General features: G+C 39.3%; 1 protein-coding gene and 1 pseudogene across 1 annotated transcript in view; both read right to left on the bottom strand.

The window, feature by feature from the left end:
• Window positions 1-24,658, bottom strand: part of SLC22A5 (solute carrier family 22 member 5) — a 76,634-nt gene that overhangs the window by 16,775 nt on the left and 35,201 nt on the right. The window contains exons 2-5 of the mRNA XM_043987500.1: window positions 18,367-18,470; window positions 5,524-5,678; window positions 4,167-4,338; window positions 2,825-2,951 (exon numbers count right to left, since the gene is read on the bottom strand). Of these exons, the coding sequence (XP_043843435.1) occupies window positions 2,825-2,951; window positions 4,167-4,338; window positions 5,524-5,678; window positions 18,367-18,470 (558 nt within the window). The remainder of the gene's footprint in view (window positions 1-2,824; window positions 2,952-4,166; window positions 4,339-5,523; window positions 5,679-18,366; window positions 18,471-24,658) is intronic.
• LOC122742913 lies at window positions 15,407-15,829 on the bottom strand (annotated as a pseudogene).

Raw genomic sequence — 24,658 nt, 5'->3', positions numbered from 1 at the left:
ACTGGGCTTTGAGTGGTGGATTTTTCCCCTAGTTAGCAGTTCAATAAAAGGTCAGTTTGTGACTTTAATGGGATTCACTGAAATAGCCTCTTTTCCCCAAAGCAGTCTTCTATTGGAGGGGGATAGATGGTAGTCTCAATTTTTCTCCAAACATTCTGGTTCACCCAATATGAACCTTGGTTAAACATATTTCTGTGACCATGTTTCCTTCCTCTTCCATTTATCAGGGGCTGTCAGTGAGTGTTTCCAAGCCTCCCTCCTACTGCAGCGCCAGGATATCTAGGCTAAAGGGTCAGGAAATATTTAGTTTTGGGCCCTTTCCAGGGAGCAAAGGAAAGAGGGAAGACATAAGCTAGTAGATGGAGTGTTGTAAGGGGGAGAGAGAGGGGGATGGGACCAAGAGTTCTGGAAACTGTGAGAAGACTGGTAGCTAGGTAGAAGCACCTTAGTGCTCTGAAATACTAGGTCACCTAAAGTCCCTTCTAGCTCTAAATCTATGATCCTCTGAGTTGACAGAATTTGCCAGAGCTCCTGCCTGAAATGGAGGGCATTTTTCCTCTTGGGCCTTTTTAAGAATCACGACAGTCCTGGATTCAGAATGTAGTGAAGATGAGAATATCTCACCATGCTGTGGTAAAAATTATTTGTGGTAAAGATTAATATTGCCGTTTTTAACTGACTCATTTGGGAGAGGCCACACCTGGCCTACCCCGAGGTTACGTATGCTGCTGAGGTCAGAAGGAGAACTCTCCATAGGCGGTTTTTGAAGGACCTCTCCTTTTGGGGGAGGAAAGATTGAACGCTCCCTGAAGGGAGGCGGAGGGTTCTTCCTGAACGCTAGGCTTTTTCCAGAAGGCGATCTCTCAGTCTTCTGCTCTTGTGGTGGTGGCTCGTGTTCACTCTGTCTTGGGCAGCTGTTTTCCTGGTAGGCTCGGGAAACTGTAGACTGTCCAGGCTTTGGTGAGTTAATTAAGGAAAACCTTAAATTCCTTTGAACTAGCTTAATTGGAAATGGTCTGAGGATTGAATAGGTTAAGTTTAGAGTTAAGAGCATTTATCTGTATTTCTATTTTCCTATTTCCTTGTCTTTGATTTTTTATTAGTTCCACCTTTGTTGTTTAATTAATTTCTAAGTAATAAAATCTAATCCTTCTGTGAGTTAAAGCTATAAGGCTCCTTTCTTATTGTCCTGGGAGAAATATGTAAAAAGGGCAGTTCAGAGGGGAGGGGGAACCTAAAAGGTCCCTCATATTTCCGGGACCCCAATATTCTGGCGAGTCACCCAAATAACGCTCCGTATATCAAATTTTGGCCCTCACAATGCCATCCTTCACATCTCTACTGTAGGCACCGGCTCTGGAGAGCAAAGATTACTGTTCACTGGAGAGTTCCCAGGAGCCATTCTGCATTCATGGTTTCTCCAATCCAGGCTCCTGGGGGCCTACCAAAGGTACAGCTAGGACATAGTTTAGCAACAAACACTCCTGGGCTTTTCTGCTCCATGGTAGGACCAAGGGGCAGTATAGCCCTGCTATAGCTGTGGGCCAAAAAAAAGGGAGAAGGAAGGGAGAATAATAGGAAAGTAAACAGCCTACACCAGGGCTCTTGGAAGGAATAGGGTCTAGCAGTCAGATTTCAGGGTTTGGACACATATAGCAAACTACCCACTCATACCTAGGAGGTGATGCCCACAAGCAACATGGAGGCTTTTTTTTTTTACCAACAAACTCAAATCCCAAATATGTTATTGCTTCTTTTTAGTGTATGTATGTATGTGTGTATATGTGTGTGTGTGTGTGTGTGTGTGTGTATTTAAAAGTTATATCTCTCTGACAGGTCTTTGAACTAACAATACCTACATTTACCTATCACTGTTTTTTTTTGGTTGTGTTTTGTGTTTTTTGGTTTTTTTGCGGGGCAATGAGGGTTAAGTGACTTGCCCAGGGTCACACAGCTAGTAAGCGTCAAGTGCCTGAGGCCGAATTTGAACTCAGGTCCTCCTGAACCCAGCGCTGGTGCTCTAACCACTGTACCACCTAGCTGCCCCTGTTTTTAAAGCACTTTTAAAGTCACCAGGCATTTAACATTGAAGATATAAATACAAGCAAGCAGTACCTGGCTTCAAGGAGCTTATGTTCTTAAAGAAGAAAATAAATATAAGAAATCTGAAAAGGTGGAGGTGGAGGAAGTGGGGATTTAGGGGACATAAAAGAGAAAATCTAGGTTTCTATCCATTGTCTCAATGAGCTGCTTTGAAGCAGTAAGAAATTCAAATAGACAAAAACTGCAAAATGCTAGTGTTAAATGCCTAATATTTATTACCAATAAAGGGTTATTATTAATAGCCTAATAAGTAATCATTGTTTTCCAGGGAGCTCCAGCTTCCTGCTTTGGGAGAAAAAAAAGTAAAATCAACCCATAAGGATGAAAGTTTGATTGATAACACCTTCTCCCCTAACCTAACTGCATAAAATAAGCATTTAATAGTTTAAAAATCTGAGTGAATGGCTAGAATAAGAATTCTGTGCTAGAATAGTAGCTGCTTTTCCAACAGGTAGTAGCAAATACAGATGAAGGTTTGCTCTCTAATTTTGCCAACAAAGCATTAATTTATACTAAAGATCATGGATCCTAAATTTATCCTAAAGAAAGAACAAGAAACTGCCATCCATTGACACCAGACTCATTTCTCTGAAACTACCCTGCTCCTACTGCTAAGGACAGAGAATACTCTCTTCTGTTGGCATGTAATACATCTAGAAATAGATGGTCTCAGAGTGATTCAAATGCATGACTAATTTGTCGCATCTCTCTCAGCACTTACCTCCATGGGGTCAAATATTACTGATGGTCCAACAATCCCGTTGATTTTTGCAGCCTTCTGGATGATGACCTCTGCTTCTTTCAATCTTCCCTGAGACAAAAGCCATCTGGGCGACTCAGGAATGACCCTGTAGCAGCAAATTTGATAAGCATGCAGAATCTACACTGCATGACAATTACAAGGTAATCACTACCAGGATGCTACAAAGAAAACAGACTGAGACTGCTGTCCTAATAGAAAAGGTTAGGGCACAAACCTTGTCATATCTAGTCAGAAAAAACAAGCACAAACGAATATTGTAAGTTCCCAGAGTTTTCCTTACTCAAAGGTAGGCCAGACTACCACGATAAAATCTAAACACAAAGGTTGTTTGGTAACTTAGTCTCCACTTCCCTGACCTTTTTTTTTTTTTGGGTGTGGATAAAACAATGTGACTTCTTATGAAATTAACACACCACTTCTGATAGTTGAAGCATACCCATGCAATATAAAAGCAATGGCACCATCTTGTGGACAATGGGAGGAGATGGGAAAATTTATTTTTTTAGACTGTCAATCAGGCAGGATTAATTAACTGTAGCAAGACGTGTGGCAGGAATGAATGGGCTTGTGGTGTAGCCAGATTTCTTTGGAACCTGAATGGGAAATTTATAAATAATTCTTGAACATCTCTCACTCTCCCATACCCATTACCCTCGTCCAGGTTCAATAGTCTTTCTGTATACTACCAATAGGCACATCTTTCTACCCCCCCCCCCAACCAAGATTAGGAAATCAGTTTCCTAGTTTCTACTACATAAAACTTAAAGTTTACTCCCAACTATTCCATATGATTTCCTACTGCCCTCACTATATACCTCCTCCTCTAGAGAAATTGTTTTCTCCCCAAACACACTCAGAACTCCTGTAGGCAGGAGACTGTTTTCTCCTTCTTTTGTAACTCTAGCTCCAAGCACAGGCTTGTACACTAATTTGATGAATTATTTATTTTTTGTGGGACTGAGAAATAATCTCTTTCAAAAAATTTGAAAAGTAAATAGGCTTCCTGTACTTGAAAGTTTTGATTAGAGAGTAACCAAATTGTTTTCTTCTCTATTTTTAGGAGCAAACTACAGAACATATAAGCTTTTTTTTTTTTTTCGGGGCAATGGGGGTTAAGTGACTTGCCCAGGGTCACACAGCTAGTAAGTGTCAAGTGTCTGAGGCTGTATTTGAACTCAGGCACTCCTGAATCCAGGGCCGGTACTTTATCCACTGCACTACCTAGCTGCCCCACATAAGCTTTAAGATCAAATTCAAACAGCTACAAAAAAGTTCTCTCTGTGAATGATGTCGTACTTACCACCATAGCGGAACACACAGCAACCCTGGCAGAGTTAGGGCCAGCAGCAACATCCTCCATTCTCGAATGAAATAAGCAAATAATGGCAGGAGCATGTAGCCAATTGCATAAAAAATGCAGACTCCCAATGTGGAGAATATTATTCGAATTGATTTGCCCAGAATTTCTGTTCCTTTAAAAAAAAAGAGAGACATATATTAGCACTGTAACTTGGCTTATTGACTGTTGATAGCAAAAGTGTGATATTGTCTTCATTTCAGAGACTGGACTAGCTAACAAACCCCAAGGTGTAGAATGAGGCAGAAACTGGATTAACAGTTCCAGAATAGTGGTATGAGTCTATTGCTGGCTCATTCATGTGATCTCTCACTTTCCCCTCATATCAGACTAAAGAGAATGGACTAAAGGTAATAATACAAAGCAAAGTCCTAATGATGTTATGTAAAGTAAGTGCTTCTTAGTAGTTGATATTAAATTCCAATGGAGGGGAAAGTTAGTAAGAAAAAAAAGGTCCATAGAGGGGTGGGTGATAATGAAATTAAATCAAGAGGGAATGCTGTTGATTAAATCTGAGGAGATAATAACTCCCTTGAAACTGTATAAACCAAGGGAAACCAAAGGCCAGTGACTCTGGGACTTTTGTCCAGGAGACAAAAGGAGATCTGGCTTCAGCAATTTCTGATTTTCTAGACAGATAATATATTAGAAACCTAAAGCCTTTCTGTGGATCTGGCTGGTCTCCTCTATCCCTGCTTACAATTTTAATTAAATAATTAGACAGGAATTATAGACCATATTAATAAAATCCCTTTCTTTCAAACTTTTTCTTTTAAGTAGTTTCTGCTTTTCTCTAGGAGGGAACAATTTCTATTTTGATAAGTTCATTGATCACAACCTCCTTCTTAATTTATGCAATCCCAAAGCTCAAACCACATTTTCTTCCACAGGTCACACTCAGTGCCTGGAATTGGTGAAAACTGCTTTATTGGCTAGGTTTTTATTACATCTCTGCTTTAAAAGGCGAACAAGTTAAAAATTTAGATGTCTAGTTACTTTTGAGATCAAGGCAGCAGCGGGGCTCTAACTTTGGCTCTACCATTAGTTCATCTTGGACAAAATCCTACTGGCTTCTGTTTTGCCTCTTTTTTATCCCTGGCACTTAGCACAGTGCCTGACACATAGTAGACACTAAATAAACATTTATTACTGAATTTTCCTGTATGTAAATGGGATCCACTATTTCTAGTCAGGAACAAACTCCTGGGTGAGGAACATCAGGGATATCGTGGGGGAATATAAAGGATGGGATATGAATGAGAGACACAACAAGTACTCAGCTCAGCAGAGACTGTCATACCAAGAACAAAAGCGGCCACATAGTTTGAGATCTGTCCCATGCCCACAAGGACAAACAGCACTGAGAACATCTCATAGCTTGTTGAGAAGACTTGTAGAAAACTAAATCCCGTCTGCATCCCCATCGTCACAAAGAGAACATTCTTCCGGCCAAACCTTAGGGAAAGAAAGAAAGGCCATTGACAAAGGAATGACATCATGAGAACAACACACCTACTGAAAGGAAGTAGAGACTTGTTCTATGGGGATGAGGCCCTTCCTTAAAGCCGCGAGAAAGCAAAACTTGGAAGCAGAACTGCCAGGTGATCTGGTTTTACCACTCTCTGCTGATGAATGAGTGAGAAGGTTCCCAAGCTTGGCCTAAGGTCACATGAACTTTTTCTGGCTGCTATTTCACACTGCTAACTCTTCATGAGCTTGTTTACAGGGCATTAAAAACCTGGAGGCTTTTTTTTTTTCACGTAACTCTTGTCTAACCACATCCTTTCTATTGTTGACTTGTAAAATCCAAGTGTAAGACTTTATATTAATTCATATTAAAAATCCTCATGTTTAATTTGGTCCATCCTTCTGGCCTGCTAAGATCTTATAGATCCTGTCTCTGTCATCCAGCATGTTATTAATCTGTTCTGGTTAGTTTTTCATCATCTGAAAAAATTGATAAGCATGCCATCTGTGCCTTCCTCTAAATCATTGCTTAAACCAGGAGATAGAGAGAAGTTGAATATTAGAGAGATGGGGCATGACTGAAGTTTCAATCTGCTAGAGAAGATGGGAGGGAATGGGATCAAGGATTTGTCTTGGCAAGGTGAGGGGCCACCTCATTAGAGCTTGAGGCAAAGGAGGAGAGATCAGGGGACAATGTCAAGGAGTTTTGAGATGAAAAGGAGAGAAGAGGGCTTTCACAGTAAGTGGTCTCAATTTTCTCTTTTTAATTTTTTCTTAATAGTATTTAATTTTTTCCAGTTACATGTAATAGTTTTTGACATTAGTTTTAAAAGATTTTGAGTTCCAATTTTCTCAATAAAGTAAGGAGCTCTGGTGTGTGTGTGTGTGTGTGTGTGTGAGAGAGAGAGAGAGAGAGAGAGAGAGAGAGAGAGAGAGAGAGAGAGAGAGAGAGAGAGAGATGAGGGGGAAATATAGGAGGTTTGGGAAGCGAAAAAACATAGGTCAAATATGTGCTTTTATAAACATGATCACATTTGATCCTCACAATAACCCTTTGAGGTAGTAGTAGTAGTAGCCTTCCGCCAGTCACAGACGACCATGGATCAGCGCCTTGAAGAGCCACAGGCCACAGTGTGGCTGTGCGTGTTGTGTCTACCCCATGAGGAGTAGCTGGAGTGTCCTCTCCAGGACGCTGGCCTGGGCGGATCAATATGGAGAACAAGCTGTTGCCCATGCAGCAGGTTTCCCTCTCCGAGACATTGGTGGATCCAAAGGAGAGGCAGAGCCAGTACAGTTTGGCACCAGTGCCGCCACAGGAGTTGCCAGAGGGATGTGATGTCCAACATCCAACTGCCTAAGGGACTCCTACCCTTTGAGGTAGGTGCTATTATTATCCCCATTTTACAGTTGGGGAAACTGAGGCAAATCAAGGACAAGTGACTTGCTTAGGGTCACATAGCTAGTATATGTCTACGTTCAGATTTGAAATCAGGCCCAGTGCCCTAGCCATTGTGCTGCCAATTGTCTCAAGTTGCCTGAGAAAGTACTGAGAGGCAGAGGGATCTACCACCACAATGAGGGACAAGAATAGGTTTAAGAGAGTTAAGGCATAGGGCAAGATGGAATGATAGGATGTTATATATATTCAGGTAGAAGGATGTCAGTTTTTGATTGAAGAAGTAGAACACTTTTGGAGAACAGCAATCCAGAGTGTGACTACTCCCATGTGTGGCTGAAATGGAGTAAAGGAGGAGGTCATGGGATTTAAGGTTATTGGAGAATTGGGAGATTAGGGAGCATCGGCATAGTTACAGAACTCTTCTCGTAGAAGGACAGAACTTGGGGAGGAAAAGGAGCCAGTATCTAGTTTTCCCCTTGTATCACTGCTCATAGCCAACCCTCTCCACTCATACAGCTACTATTCTAGTTCACGTCCTTGTTGCCTTTTGCCTGGACTATTTGCAATAGCCTCCTAATCCTTTTCTCTGCCTCGAATCTCTCACTCTATAATCCATCCTCCAGAAAGCTGCTAAAGAATCTTCCTGAGGCAAAGGCCTGAACTTGTCAACCCTCTGCTCAAAGATCTTCAAGTGGCAATCTGATTTCAGGATAAAATGCAAAGTCCTTAGCTTGGCATTTAAAACCTTCCACAGTCTGGGTCCTACTTACCTACCCAGACTCATTTCAAATTACCCTGTATTCCAACTAAACAGGCTTACTGGCTGTTCCCTAAACTTGATATGCCTCATCCTATCTTTATGTTGTTTCATAGGTAGAAACCCCCCTCCACTCCCCACCATGCTGACAATACACTTCCCCTTCCTTCAAGGGGAAGTTCCATGATTATATCCTACTTTAAACCTTCCCCACCCATACACATGTTCCTTATTAATGTGTTTACTTCTTCAAATTCCTTATCTGTGTACATGTTGTATTTCCCCTATAGAAAACAAGCTCCTTGAAGGCAAGGAATGTTTAGTTCGTGTCCTTGCATCACCAACTGCTAGCAGTGGAGGCACTTGAAACAGATGTCTTAAATCAAAGACCCTTTTTAATGAAACATTTACAATAAAGTCTCAGTAACAGGTTTGCTTGTCAAGGGGCATGATCAGTTTTGTGATTTATTGGAGAGTTCATCCATCCTTTCCCTTTATTTGATAATTTGGACATATGCCCATCTCCTATCCTTAGGGCATTTCTACTGATCTCTGCAATTATCCTAAGATCACTGACAGTGGCTCGCTAGTCACCTCTGCCAATTCCTTGAGTATCTTAGAATGCCTGGTGATTGGAACACTAAAGGTAGCTTGATGTTCCCTACCATCTCTTTACTATCTAGGGGTTTATTTTCCTGTTAACTATTTTTGTTCTGTCCTTCCCAAGCTGAAGATTGTTTTCCTTAGAAGAAACAGAAGCAGATTAAGAGTTGGATAGTTTTATTATTCATCCTCACCCAGCCCAACTCCCTGGAACAGTCATCCTATCTCTTCTTTCTTCTTTCTTGCCCCCATCATAAGCTTAAAAAAGTCTTAAAAAATTTTTTTTTTAGCATTCATTGCTGTTTCAGCTTCTGTTTTAGTGCTTCTAACACTTTTCTTACAAGATCATTCCTCTTGTTTGTATTCATCCTTAGTTGCCTTTTCTTGCTTCTATCTTCCATATGACTTCTTTAAATCTAAGTCTCTAAGTGTTATGAACACCTACATTAGTTTCTTTAGAGAGCGATTCCTCATCAAAATCATTTGTGTCAGAAGATTTCATTCTTTTTGCGGGGGGGGTGGGGGGGGTGGGGGGCAGGGTAATGAGGGTTAAGTGACTTGCCCAGGGTCACACAGCTAGTAAGTGTCAAGTGTGTGAGGCCAGATTTGAACTCAGGTCCTCCTGACTCCAGGGCCAGTGCTTATCCACTGCTCCACCTTGCTGCCCCTTAAAATTGTATTTACCTCCTTCACTTCTTTCTTATTTTATTTTTTTCTTTTTGCAGGGCAATGAGGGTTAAGTGACTTGCCCAGGGTCACACAGCCAGTAAGTGTCAAGTGTCTGAAGTTGGATTTGAACTCAGGTCCTCCTGAATCCAGGGCCGGTGTTTTATCCACTGTGCCATCTAACTGTCCCATGCAGCAGATTTCATTTTTGACAGAATCCTAAACACACAGATTTCAATAATTATACTGGAATGACTTCCTTAGCAGAAATTTAGGGCAGGGAATACCTATCTACATACATATATACCATATGCATATATATTTTTTCAGCTCTTCCTTTCCCTTTGCTTCCTAAAATCCCTTCTCCTGAAATCTAGGGTATGTATCAGAGTATTTCAACTTTCCATTTCTTATCTATTACAAATTCAAAGATGAAATGGTCACTTCCTTCCAAATATCCCATCATTTCTACTACCATTTCCTCCTTCTAAGAATCATGTCTGTAATATAAATTTCCCTTGTTACTTCCCCCACTTTCTAAATGTTTTTTACATGCATTTATGTTTCTCCCATTAGCACCTTTATTGAATAACCCCCCAGAAACCCCATTCTGAAAAAACCCTCATCATCATAGTCCTACAAAATAAATTTCCACATTGGTGATGCATGAAAATATATGTCTCTCTCTGCATTTTAAGTTCATTACCTCTCTGGCAAGAGGTGAATGGCATGTTTCATTTTCAGTCCTCTGGATTAGTGGTTATCATTGCAGTGAATGAGTTCTAATGTCTTTCAAAGTTGCTTTTTTCCCCTACAATGTTGTCATTATATAAAATGTTTTTCTAGTTAGGCTCACTTCACTATGCATCAGTTTATAAAGCTCTTCCTCATTTCCTCAGAAACTACCTTTTTTTCATTTCTCATGGCAAAATAATTTTTTATTATATTCATACACCATAATTTGTTTAGATATTCCCAATTGGAGTTTCCAGTTTAGGGTAACTATAAAAAGAACTTCTATAAATATTTTTATATACGTCTTTTTCTTCTTGCTTTCTTTTTAGTTCTTAGTACTATTATACACAGGTTAGTTACTTTTGGGGGCATAATTCCAAATTGCTTTTTAGAATGGCTGTACCAACAGTATAGAAAACAGTGAGCAGTGTAAGTCGCCTTCCCCCCCCCCCAAAACTCTTTCAGCATTAGTCATTTTTTTTGGGTCATGTATCTATTTAGAGTTTGTCTTGGCATATAGTATGACATTTTGGTATAAATCTAATGTCTGCCAGGCTGTTGTCCAGTTTTCATAAGTTTTTTGTTTGTTTGTTTGTTTGTTTGTGTTTTTTTGCAGGGCAATGGGGGTTAAGTGACTTGCCCAGGATCACACAGCTAGTAAGTGTCAAGTGTCTGAGGCTGGATTTGAACTCAGGTACTCCTGAATCCAGGGCTGGTGCTTTATCCACTGCGCCACCTAGCTGCCCCTCATAAGTTTTTTTTTAAATGAGAAGCCCTTAGCCTAGTGTTTAAAAAACCATTATGTTACTGTGTTCAGTTCCTTCTTTATGTGTATCTAATCCACTGATCAATCAGTGGGACAACCAAATTATTTTAATTACTACTGCCTTATAGTACAGTTTGTTATAGTACTGTTAACTTTTCTCCCTGTTTCCTTCCCACTTTTTTTCATTATTACTTTTGAGATTCTTGGATTTTCGTTCCTCCATATGAATTTTTCTTTTGCAGTTTAGTATAACGTTGAATAAGTAAATTAATTTAGCTGCTCTTATCATTTTTATTATACTGGCTCAGCTACCCATGAAACAAATGTTCCTCCCATTTATTTGTCTTTATTTCTGCAAAAAGTGTTTTATAGTTAGGCCAATTATGGTTCCTGGTTGTTTTCTTGGTAGGCACCCACATATTTGGGGGGGGGGCAGGGCAACGGGGGTTAAGTGACTTGCCCAGGGTCACACAGCTAGTAAGGGTTAAGTGTCTGAGGCTGGCTTTGAACTCAGGTCCTCCTGACTCCAGGGCCAGTGCTCTATCCACTGTGCCACCTAGCTGCCCCTACTTGTTTCCTTCTTTCTGGAAGGTTATAGTATTTTTTTTCTTTCACCTGGAAGTTCTGGATTTTGGCTATGATGTTCCTAGAAGTTTTCATCTGGGAATTTCTTTTAGGTGATCAGTAGGTTGTTTTTTCAGGTTGCTTTCTTGTCCAAAGAGTTCTGAGGAGTTTTCATTTATAATTTCTTGAAAGCTGGTATCCAGGCTATTTTTGGGTTATGGTTTTTAACTACTTCAATAATTCTTAGATTACTGCTCCTTGATCTGTTTTCTAGGTTAGCTGTTTTTAAAAAAATATTAAAAAAAAAAATACAATGTATTAGGGAAGCTGGGTGGCGCAGTGGATAAAGCACCAGGCCTGGATTCAGGAGGACTTGAGTTCACTTGACACTTACTAGCTGTGTGACCCCGGGCAAGTCACTTAACCCTTATTGCCCTGCAAAACAAAACAACATATAAAAACGGTATATATAAATACAATGTATTAGGTTTTCTTTTTTCCCCTCCAGTTTAAAAATGTTGTTGTAATATTTCTTTTCTTATTGAGTTGTTTTCTACCTGGCTCACTTCCATTTTTAGGGCATTTATTTCTTGAGTGACTTTTTCTACTACCCATTCTAAGGCATCAGTTCTGCTTGCCAGTCTCTCCTCCCTGGCTAGTTCATTTCTTCCAGCTATTCCAGTAACTTTTGTGGCTGAGATATATTTTTCTTTGATGCTTTGCTTGGATTTTTTGTAGGGTTACTCTCTTTTTCAGAGGCATCTCTCAAATAAAGTTATTTCTTCATGGTATTTGGAATTTACCTTAGTTTGATCATCTCAAACAGTCTCAGTATCTGGGTTGGGGGTTCTGTGCTTGGGCTAGGCTTTGCCACTGAATGGCATAGACAGGGCCTGCCTGGTCCTGAGTATGGTATCTAAGACTAGGTACCTCCTTCACTGACATTGGGTTGCTTCATGGCTGCTCTCTGCCTAGGGGCTCTTTCTTGCCCAGGGCACCAGACCCTTCCTCCCCCCTGATTTAGGTCTTTTTTTTAAACTATTAATTTAATTTAATTAAAAAATTTTTTTGGTGAGGCAATTGGGGTTAAGTGACTTGCCCAGGGTCACACAGCTAGTAAGTGTCTGAGGTGATATTTGAACTCAGGTCCTCCTGACTCCAGTGCTTTATCCATTGTGTCATCTAGCTGCCCCTCCCCCCACCCCTTTTAACTTACACAGTATTATGTATTAAGTATTATGAGGTTTTTTGACATACAATTTATTATTTTGTTTTTCCCCCTAGTCTTTTGATTTTGCTGTACTATTTTGTTCATTATTGAGTTTTTGTTGTTTTCTACCTGGCCTATTTCAATGTTCATAGCATTTATTTCTTTGATCCTTACAACAACCCTGTGAAGTAAGTGCTATTAATATCCTCATTTTACAGATGAAGAAACTGAGACAGACAGAGGTTAAGTAACTTGTGTAAGGTCACACAGCTACTAAATGTTTGAGGTCAGATTTGGACTCAGGTCTTCCTGACTCCAATTCCAGGCCTCTATACAGTGCAAAACCCCCACACTTAGGATTCCAAGGGTGCTTCCAGGATTGGGTAGAGGACTGCTGAGGCGATTCTTCTTAATTCTAATTGGATTGGTACATTTCTAAGCCCCTCCTCTAATGCTACCATATTCTCATATGAGGGCATGTTAAGTATTATCTGCTCTAATTAAACGGACAATGAGCTTTCAAAAAAAACAAAACAAAACAAAACCAAAAAAACCAGACAAGAGCTTGAGCAAATAGCTCAAGTCTCTGATCACTATTATAGCCTACCTCCATGCCACTTTTATGACTTTTTTCCTAAACTCATTTGGCTAGGAAATTTGTTGTCTACTTCCACTATGATATTATTTCTATTTCTCCCCCATTGATTCTCACTCAAATGTTCTCTTCTATGCTTCCTGGATTTTCTCACATGAGCATATCTTCTTAATAATGTTAGTCCATCTTCCCTTTAATCTAAGATATTATTTTTGAATAGATTTGATGGCCTTCCTTAGTGACATTGCAATACTGAGTCACAACCCAATGCGTCTTATTATACTCCCCAAATTACTTCGATATTGGCTATGTCTTCTTGCATTATGCTAATTCATATTATTCCTGTAATCTCTGTAAGCAGGTATTTAGGGTTTTGATTTTTCAAATTACTGCCTCTCTTTCCTGTATCTTGTCCCTTGTGGGTTATTAATCCTTTCCACTGATAATTCTCTTCCTTAGGTATCTGGCTTGGGCAAATGGATGTGGGTAATTTTGTTCTTTCTTCCTGCATTCTCCATTTGAAGTCCTCCCATATCAGATTCACAAGTCTTTAGGCAAAAACATTTTTTTTATTAGCTTTCAGCAGATACACCATTCCTGGCCAAGATCTTATCATTCCTATACTTCAAACCGTGGTGTAGAGAACCAAATCTTATTCTCAAATACCATCTTTTCATTTCATTTCTCAAACTTCACTTTTTTCTTCCTTGGAAACCTTTACCTTTGATTGACACTAGCAAGGAAGATACAGCTTGTGCCCTTTAAATTCTTCAGTTCTTCACCCATGGCTTCATAATCTTTGAAGAAGGCAGCAGGAATTTTCTTGACATTTTCAGAAGACCTGGAACTCATATGCACTTTAGGACAAAAGCATATGACATCTCCAATGCTGAATAATGACGGCATAAAATTAAGTCTGCAATCTATTTCTTGTATATTTTGGCTGCCAGAGATATGACTACCCTCAAAATTATACTCTAGCTAAGACACAGGTTTGGGACTGTACTTCTACAGAATGGACCCTGCCCTTCCATAACTCTGTAGGTTTTCATTATAGCTATTTACAGCAAAGAAGGCAAATACTAACAATAAGCTTCTGGTTGTGGCTAAGCCAGGCTGCTGAAAATGACATAGGAAAATGATGAGGAAACTCCAAGAAAGTCTTCAGGATTTCTCATTTATCTTCCCTACCTCAAGTTGATTAATAGCTTCCATTTCCATGGCATTTTACAGTTTATAAAGCAATTTTTCTCACAAACTTTATGAGGTAGTACAGATGTTATCCTTATTTGACAGATGAAGAAACTGAAGCACAAAGAAATGATTTTGGAAGATTTACACAGTAGGAAATGTTAAGACTCAAAGCCAATTCTCCTAATTCCAAGTTCAAGTCCAGGGCGCTTTCTACTGTCTAAAACTTAACTAGTTCCTTTTCACAAACAAACATGGTTGTCAACGTCTCTATTTCTGATTCATGGAATCCAAACAAGTTCAAACAAATGCTCAGGGGGTTGAGGTGGTCTTTTAGTAGTCCTGACAGAAATGCCTCCCATTGCAGCTATTAATACTGCCTTCTCAATTCCTGGATTACCTCTACCTTTCACACACTACTCCACATACCAGAAAGTAACTCCTATAAAATACCACTAACCACATTTATTTTTTCCCAGGATTGAGCACTTTAGGCAAAATCAAATCTTTTGAAATATACTGTAGAGAGCAGGTCTGCTTTCTTCTGGCTAGAATGTGGACTCTAGACTGAACTAGAAGGACCAAAAAAGCGTTTAGATTCAAAATGCTGTGATTTTTATAAACAATCTTTGTTAAGTTGAAAGGTATTTGTCTTCCCCATTACAGAGCAGATGAAAAAGAAGCACCAAAGAAAGATCTATAATGTCATCTGGAACCAAGCCCAAAGTGGGCAAAAGGGATAGCTAATCCTGTAGCTGTTCAGTATCCCTTAGTAATGAGGCCTGGGGACAGCAAGGAAAAAGCAAAATCTGTTTACTCTCCAAAGAACAACATTGTCCTCTCCTCACATACCCAACCTATCTAGCTAAACTGGTTTGATCTTCATCTATTTTCCCTTCCCTAGTTCTTTCTGGTGGAGAAATTCTAAAAAGCAAAAAAAAAAAAAAATGGTGAAGAGCAGAAAAGAGAAAGAAGGTGGTCTAGGGAACCCACCGTCTTGGATAAACAATTCCTGATAATCTTGAATTGACTGGAAGTCTAGCAAGCCAACTCTAAAGAGGTAAGCTTTTAGGTTGTAGAAAAAGGAAGCTTTGGAAAAATACCACATACATACAATTTCTTTCAAAAAAACAACACTAAATATTAAACTGTATTTTCTGTCCTCATACTATTAAACTGTATTTTCTGTCCTCATACTGTTCTTTTTTTTAATTAAGATTTTATTATGTTGACATGTTTCTCATTCCACATCATCTTCGGCCAAGCTCTGTACACTCACAATTCTCTGGCTTATTGTTGGCAGCTTAGTCAGAAGCATCTGGGACACTGGTGATGGAAGAGTCTGCTGTGGCTGCCCACAGACAGCAATGGCATTTGTCAAGTGGTCAACACCCTTTTCATATTCACCTTGGGCTAGTAATTCCTCACCAAGCTGTATTTCTTCAAGGAAGAACTTCTGAACAGCCTCAGAATTTTTAAGGTTGGGTAATTTTGAAAGTCCAGCTCTCTCTTTAGCAAGCTTCTGTTTCTTCGCTCTCGAAGCCTGTTCATGAAGTTGGGGTCGCTCTGTCTCTTGCGGTCAAAGTAAATACAGTAGCCGATGAAGAGAGGCCCGCACACACTGGCGGCGATTGCTCCACTCTGTCCCACCATGTTTCCGGCAGCTGCTTATGAAGCAGGTAGCAGCAGCCACGCCGTCCCCCCGCTGACCCTCAAGCCCCCTCATACTGTTCTATTAAAATATATACATAATACATATATGTACATGTATACATACACACGGATACATATATAATGGTCAAATTCAAGTCTCTGCCAATGCAAATTCAAATCATTCTTAAACTTAGGGATTATTTATTTTGCAGAGAAAGAGCTTAAACCTTGGCCTGTACAAGCATTAATCAGCACTAATCATAGAAACTGGCCTGTATGAACAAAGTGTTCATTCAAGATGGTAATTAAGCTTGCTATCCTTAATGTTATTGGTCTGGGTTTTGGAACTGCTTTACTAACAAATGACTAGATATGCTAGAGAATAGGATCATACAGTTAGAACTGGAAAAGACTTTGGAGGTCATCTAGTCCAAACTCCTCATTTTATAGGGGATGCCAGAGAAAGGAGGTGACACAGATAGTTCTGGAATTTGGATATAGTTACTCTGCCACCAAATACAGCACTTTCCACAGTAACACACCGCCTCTCAATTTATGAATGGGTTGTATTCCTCAAATTTGTATGTTAGTTGCTTGGTCCTAGGAATGTGTTTTCCCAGAGAAACAATGATCTAACTCATATGATTTTAGATCAGCCCATAAAAAATTTATTTAACCAAGAATGTAGTTGAAATATTAACATTGTTTTCTTGAGAAAATGCATTCCATTTTCAAATTCACCTCACGGTGCTAGAAACAGTTTGTCATCCTGACCTTATTTATACCAAGAAGGCTACTGGTTGAAAAGAAAACCATTCCTGGCCCTCTGCCCAGACACTTCTGGCCCCAGTGTAACTGAAGTCGGGAAATCCCTTGACCAAACAAAGGCAGGAGGGAGTGTCCTCTTCATTCGAGACTGCCACTGGTATGACAGGGACATGAACATTCCATATTTTAGAAAATGTCTCTATCTTCAATGAACATCTTCACTTAATTTTGCTCAAAGAAGATTATAGGAATTTCTCTTCCTTCATCTCTGCATGATGCCTTGGAAGAAGCCAATTCTAGTGAGAAATAAACATATTTGGTTTCACAGGTCTTGAAGTTGGAAGAAACCTCAGAAGCCATCTAAGTTAATCTAGAGAATACCTTCATGAGAAAAAATTCACAGCTTTCTCCTGTAACTCTCATCAATATAAAAATATTTATACAATCACAACCAACCACAGTTCTGTGCCACAACCTAGGAAACTGCTCTTTTCTTTTTTTTTTTTCATTTCTTTCTTTCTTTTTTTTTTGGTGAGGCAATTAGGGTTAAGTGACTTGCCCAGGGCCACACAGATAGTAAGTGTCAAGTGTCTGAGGCTGGATTTGAACTCAGGTCCTCCTGACACCAGGGCCGGTGCTCTATCCACTGCCACCTAGTTGCCCTGAAACTGCCCTTTTCTTAAGGAAAAATGTTTTTCTTTACTGCAAAAACAACCTCAAAGCCCAAAATAGCCTGGAGGAAAGTAATTGAAATGAATTACAATGGAAGCATAATGTAGCCTTATCATCCTGATCCCTCTGATAACTTATAGAATCTAAGACACAGTTGCTACCTAAGCAGAAGTCATTCCTATAAGAAAAAATTCATGCCTGAACTTTTCATACATTTATCCTTTATAGGATCCTAACATCCTTTGCTTGGAAAGACTTATGGTTCCTCAAAGCCATTTTTCTCTATATCCTAAGTATTTTTCTATGCAAGGGCACCTAGAAGATTTGAAGACAAGTCCTGGGTAGGAAGATTTCATATAACAGATGGTTTTGGCCACACCAACACTGTCTTACAACAAATACTAAATAGGTAATAGTACAGGTAAAATGTCACCAGCACTAATCAGTATTCTACCAATTATCCAATCTCTGGCTAAAAGAGGCATCTCATAAATAAGACCTCTCATTTGTCAGGTGGAAATCTGCTGTGAGGTTGCAAAATAGGCAAGGTTCTAACATCACTTGACCTAGAGTTTTGTTTTACTTTCCCATCTATTCCACCAGCCCCTGGGAAAAAGGGAAGGAATAGCAACCGGGCACAGCTATTTTGGGACTATCCAGTGAAAGAAAATGCTAATTGCCTACTGGGTGGATTAGACAAACCCCTTGGATAGTTCAGGCCCTACACATTTTTATTTTCATTGTCAGGAGGGTGTGGGAGACTTTTCCTTCTTGAGGCTTCACAGTGGAACTTGCTGGTGAAGATAAAGTTAGTCTTTAAAAACAGAATTCTCAGGCCTAAGGAAACAACTCACATGTTCCTTCACCATCTGAGCTTTGGTTAAAAATGTTCCTTAGTCATGGGGAAATGAAGAAAAGAAGAGTAGGAGTGGAATCTATGAGTGAGGTTAAGGACTTCTTTACCCTAAAAACCTCATCCCAAAGGAAGAAGGCCATGCAAGCCCTGCTGTATGACACTACTTCACACTGAGCACAACTGAGCAGCAAAGAGAGAAATAGCTAATTGCTTCACAGCCAGTAGAGTGGATATACTTTACTTGTCTGAGAGCTGTCCTGAAATAAAGGATCCGATAAGCACACCCACAAAAAATAAGGAGGTAGTTAGTGGAGCTTTCCAGTCATCCTCACAGACCAGGTCCCACTGTAAAAGAAACAAAGGAAGACTTCACTTTTACAGTTTATCAACATCATCTTGGCACATTCTATTAAGAGGTACCCCATTATCCCACCTGTTTCAGATATTTAGTGAGGATTCCATTACCCTTGATTCTGTCTTCACACACATATACAAATGTGCACATACTAGGGTGTACACTTCATGTTGTTTTTTGTCCATATGTCACTGGGAGCAGGGGAGGCAAAAAGAAGTGGGAAGAGGAAGAAGCAAGAAATTTTTGGTTTGGAGAACAAGTTTTCCTTCTCTGCCAAAATCAGGCAAAAGCCATCCCCCACCCCACCCCCCAACCCCTGCCTTGAAACAAAGTACAAAGCAGCCTTCCTTTGACCTTTCAGAAAAGGGCTAAATTTCTGGTTCTTAGGGCATTCATCAGAGTCCAGCATCAGAGATAGGGATCAGCATATTCCCTATATCCATTTGAAGTTTTTAACAGGGTGTACTGCCAATTCCCATCAAGTAACTGAAAAAAAAAAGTCCACCACAGAAACCACCAAGTAACCTAAGAAGAAGGAGCTGGTCTTGAATACTCTACTGGTCTCCAAGCTGGTTGAGTGAAGCCCCTGTCTCTGGCACCAGGTCTGTGTTTCCTCATCTCCACCCTTCCCCTTATTCCCTCCCATCTTCCTTAGTCCACTCTCTCTATCTCTCAGACTTTAGGAAGATCAGAAATATAATCTGAGAGTTGCTGGGTTCCTAAGGGTAGTAACATCACCTGTAGTGCTTTGGGACAACCTAGGAGGTTCTAAGCCTGTTCTTTTTGTTGTTGTTCGGTCATGTCCTACTCTTTGTGACCCTATTTGGGATTTTCTTGGCAAATATACTGGAGTGGTTTGCCATTTTCTTCTCCAGCTGATGACGAAACTGAGGCATACAGGGTTAAGTGATTTGTTCAGGATCACATAGCTACTAAATGTCTGAGGCCACATTTGAATTCAGGTCTTCCTAACCCCAAACCCAGCAGTCTATCCACCAAGCCATCCAGCTGCCCCTAAGCCTGTCTTTAGACACAAAATTAATACTCAATGCTGATCTCAAAAAGAACTAGTCCACAGTCAAGGCTACATTTTGTTAACACAATGTAGAGGAGGCAGAGCCAAGATGCTAGAGAGGAAGCAGCAAGCTGCCTGAGCTCTCCTTCTGTTCCCTCAAAAAGAACAGTAAATCAAGCCTCTGGACGGATTCTGAAACTACAGAACCTGCAAAGAGACAGAGAGACACAGTCCTCCAACCAGAGATAATTTAGAAGACTTCAGGAAAAGGTTGGTCTGACTCGGGCAAAAGGGAGGCCCAGTGTAGGGCAGCAACCCAATGCCGAGGGGGTCGGGGCAAGTCAGCAGGAGCTACGGGCCACAGCCAAACAACTGAGGCCCCTGGAACCTGGTTCAAAAATCTGGTGGCCAAGAAGGACAGTGGAAAAACCTACCTGCACCGGCCGGGAGAGCCACGAATGGGTCAGGCGGGATCAGACACCGAGTTCGGGCACCTGACTGGCCAAGCGCAATCAGACAGGAAGTGCAGGGCGGGGGATCTCCACACACCATAAAGGCCTCAGAGTAAAAACCCGGTCACACAGCACCTATACCCCTGCACAAGAAGCCCAAAACAGGGACCCTGGTGCCCCCAGAGCAGACCTCAACTTAAAAAATAAATAAATAAACTGTAATAATGAGTAAGAAGCAAAAAAGAGCCCTCTCCATTGAGAGCTTCTGTATCAATAGTGAAGAAGCCAACACAAACTCAGATGAGGACAATAGCCTCAAATTGCCTACATCTGAAGCTTCACGAGGGAAGGTGAATTGGTCTCGAGAACAAAAAGCCTTCCTGGAAGAGCTCAAAAAGGATTTTAAAAATCAATTGAGAGAGGTAGAGGAAAAAATGGGGAGAGAAATGAAAGCAAAACAAGAAAACTATTAAAAAAGAATCAGCAGCTTGGAAAAGGAAGCTGAAGAAAACAAAGCCTTAAAAAATTCATTTGGCCAAATGGAAAAAAAGGTGCATAATCTCACTGAAGAAAACAATGCCTTAAAAATTAAAGTGGGACAGTTGGAAGATAAGGAATCCATGAGACACCAAGAATCAGTCAAGCAGAATAAAAAAAATGAAAAAATAGAAGAAAATGTGAAATACCTCATTGGAAAGACAACTGATCTGGAAAACAGATCGAGGAGAGACAATTTGAGAATCATTGGACTGCCTGAAAGCCATGACCAGAAAAAGAATCTAGATACCATATTCCAGGAAATTATTAAGGAGAACTGCCCTGATATTATAGAATCAGAGGATAAAATCATCACTGAAAAGAATCCACCGATCACCTCCTGAAAGAGACCCCAAAAGGAAAACTCCAAGGAATATTGTAGCCAAATTCCAGAATTATCAGGTGAAGGAGAAAATACTCCAAGCAGCCAGAAAGAAGCAATTTAAATATCATGGAGCCACAGTCAGGATTGCTCAGGACCTGGCAGCTTCAACATTAAAGGACCGCAAGGCTTGGAATATGATATTCCGGAAGGCAAAGGAGATCGGATTGCAGCCGAGAATCTATTACCCAGCAAAAATGTGCATTTTCTTTCAGGGGAAAAGATGGACATTTAATGACATTGGGGACTTTCAATCTTTCCTGGTGAAAAGACCAGAACTGAATAGAAAATTCGATCTCAACATACATGACTCAAGAGAAGTTTAAAAAGGTAAACAGAAGGGGGAAAAAAAAGGTTACCCTATTAGGTTAAACTGTTTATATCCCTACACAGGAAGATAATACTCATAACTCTTAAGAACTGTAAATGTATTTGGGCAGAGAGAAGGACTTTACATAGAGGGTATAAATATAAATTCTCTTTGATGTGATGATACAAAAAAGAATTAAGGGGTTAAAAAAGGAATCTATGGGGAGGAGAGAAAGGGGAGCTGGAATGGAATGAATTATATCATATGAAGAGGTGGAAAAAAAAACCTATTACAACAGAGGGAAAGAAAGGAGGGGGAACATTGTTTCAACCCTATTCTCATTAGATTTGATTCAAAGAGGGAATAACATATACATTCATTGGGATAAAGAAACTTAACTCATTCTTTAGGGAAGCAAAAGGGGAAGGGAAAGGGGGGACTGATAGAAGGGAGGACAAAAGCAAGGGAGGAAAGGGTAAAGAAAAGAGGGAAATAAAATACTTTATTAATTAAAAAAAAAGAAAAGAGAGGGGGGTGATAAAAAGGGAGGGCAGATTGGGGGAGGCAGGAGTAAGAAGTAAAAACGTCGGTGAGGAAGAATAAAGTTAAAGAAGGGGGGAAAAGTACAAAGGGGGTAAATAGAATGGAGGGGAATAGACAGTAATAATAACTGTGAATATGAATGGGATGCACTCTGCTATAAAATGGAAGCGAATTGCAGAGTGGATTAAAAACCAGAATCCTACAAATGCTGTTTACAAGAAACACATTTGAAGCAGAGAGATACAAGCAGAGTAAAGGTAAAAGGCTGGAGCAGAATATATTATGCCTCAGCTAAAGTAAAAAAGGCAGGGGTAGCAATCCTTATCTCAGACAAAGTGCAGGCAAAAATAGATCTCATTAAAAGAGATAAGGAAGGAAATTATATCTTGCTTAAAGGTACTATAGATAATGAAGTAATATCAATACTAAATATGTATGCGCCAAGTGGTCTAGCATCCAAATTCTTAGAGGAGAAGTTAAATGAGTTACAAGAAGAATTAGACAGTAATACTATACTAGTGGGGGATCTGAATCTACCCCTCTCAGAATTAGATAAATCTAGCCAAAAAAAAAAATAAGAAAGAAGTGAAAGAGGTGAATAGATTACTAGAAAAGTTAGACATGATAGATGTCTGGAGAAAATTGAATGGGGATAGAAAGGAATATACCTTCTCAGCAGTACATGGCACATTTTCAAAAACTGACCATGTATTAGGGCACAAAAACATCACAGTCAAATGTAGAAAGGCAGAAATAGTAAATGCATCCTTCTCAGATCATGATGCAATAAAAATTACATGTAAGAAAGAGCCAGGGAAAAGTAGAATGAAAATCAATTGGAAACTAAATAATTTCATTCTAAAGAATGAATGGGCCAAACAAGAAATCATAGAAACAATCAATAACTATATCCAAGAGAATGACAATAATGAGACAACATACCAAAATCTATGGGATGCAGCCAAAGCAGTGCTTAGGGGAAAATTTATGGCTCTAAATGCTTACATGAATAAAAAAGAGAAAGAGGAGATTAATGAATTGGGCATGCAACTTAAAAAGCTAGAAAAAGAACAAATTAGAAATCCCCAATTAGACACTAAATTAGAGATCCTGAAAATTAAAGGAGAAATTAATAAGATTGAAAGCAAAAAAACTATAGAATTAATCAATAAAACTAAGAGCTGGTTTTATGAAAAAAACAATAAAATAGATAAAATATTGGTTAATTTGATTAAAAAAAAGAAAGAAGAAAACCAAATTACCAATATCAAAAATGAAAAGGGTGATGTTACCACCAATGAAGTGGAAATTAAATCAATAATTAGGAATTATTTTGCCCAACTGTATGCCAATAAATTTGACAATCTAAATGAAATGGATGAATATTTACAAAAATACAAACTGCCCAGGTTAACTGAAGAAGAAATAAAATCCTTAAATAAACCCATATTAGAAAAAGAAATTGAACAAGCCATTAATGAACTCCCTAAGAAAAAATCCCCAGGGCCAGATGGGTTACGGGTGAATTTTAACAAACATTTAAAGAACAATTAATTCCAATATTATACAAATTATTTGGAAAAATAGGTGAAGGAGTTCTACCAAATTCGTTTTATGACACAAATATGGTGGTGATTCCAAAACCAGGCAAAGCAAAAACAGAGAAAGAAAATTATAGACCAATTTCCCTAATGAATATTGATGCTAAAATCTTAAATAAGATATTAGCAAGGAGATTACAGCAAGTGATCACCAGGATAATACACTATGACCAGGTGGGATTTATACCAGGAATGCAGGGCTGGTTCAACATTAGGAAAACTATTAACATAATCAACCACATCAATAAGAAAACCAACCAAAATCATATGATTATCTCAATAGATGCAGAGAAAGCTTTTGACAAAGTACAACACCCATTCCTAATAAAAACACTAGAGAGTTTAGGAATAGGTGGAGCTTTCCTTAGAATAATAAACAGTATCTACTTAAAGCCATCAGCAACTATTATATGCAATGGAGATAAATTAGAGGCCTTCCCAATAAGATCAGGGGTGAAACAGGGATGTCCATTATCACCCCGATTATTTAATATTGTCCTAGAAATGTTAGCTTTAGCAATCAGAGAAGAGAAAGGAATTAAAGGAATTAGAATAGGCAAGGAGGAAACAAAACTATCACTCTTTGCAGATGATATGATGGTACACTTAAAGAATCCTAGAGAATCAACTCAAAAATTACTTGAAACAATTAACAACTTTAGCAAAGTAGCAGGATATAAAATAAATCCACATAAATCATCAGCATTTCTATACATGACCAACAAAGTCCAGCAGCAAGAGATAGAAGGAGAAATTCCATTTAAAGTAATGGTAGATAATATAAAATACTTGGGAGTCTACTTGCCAAGACAAACCCAGGAACTCTATGAACACAACTACCAAACACTCTTCACACAAATCAAATCAGATCTAAATAATTGGAAAGATATCAATTGCTCATGGATAGGCAGACCTAATATAGTAAAAATGACAATACTGCCTAAATTAATTTACTTATTCAGTGCCATACCAATCAGACTACCTAAAAATTATTTTTTAGAGCTAGAAAAAATAATAACAAAATTCATCTGGAAAACAAAAAATCAAGAATATCCAGGGAAATAATGAAAAAAAATTCACAGGAAGTGGGGTTAGCGGTACCAAACCTGGAGCTTTACTATAAAGCGGCAGTCATCAAAACTATCTGGTACTGGCTAAAAAATAGAGTGGTAGATCAATGGAATAGGCTAGGCTCAGGAAATCCAGTAGTAAATGACACCAGTAATGTAGTGTTTGATAAACCCAAAGACTCCAGCTTCTGGGATAGAAACTCAGTATTTGACAAAAACTGCTGGGAAAACTGGAAGATAGTATGGCAGAAATTAGGCATAGACCAAC

The sequence above is a fragment of the Dromiciops gliroides genome, chromosome 2 (genome assembly GCF_019393635.1).
Source record: "Dromiciops gliroides isolate mDroGli1 chromosome 2, mDroGli1.pri, whole genome shotgun sequence".
Taxonomy (NCBI): domain Eukaryota; kingdom Metazoa; phylum Chordata; class Mammalia; order Microbiotheria; family Microbiotheriidae; genus Dromiciops; species Dromiciops gliroides.
This window is presented reverse-complemented; position numbering and strand designations above follow the sequence as displayed.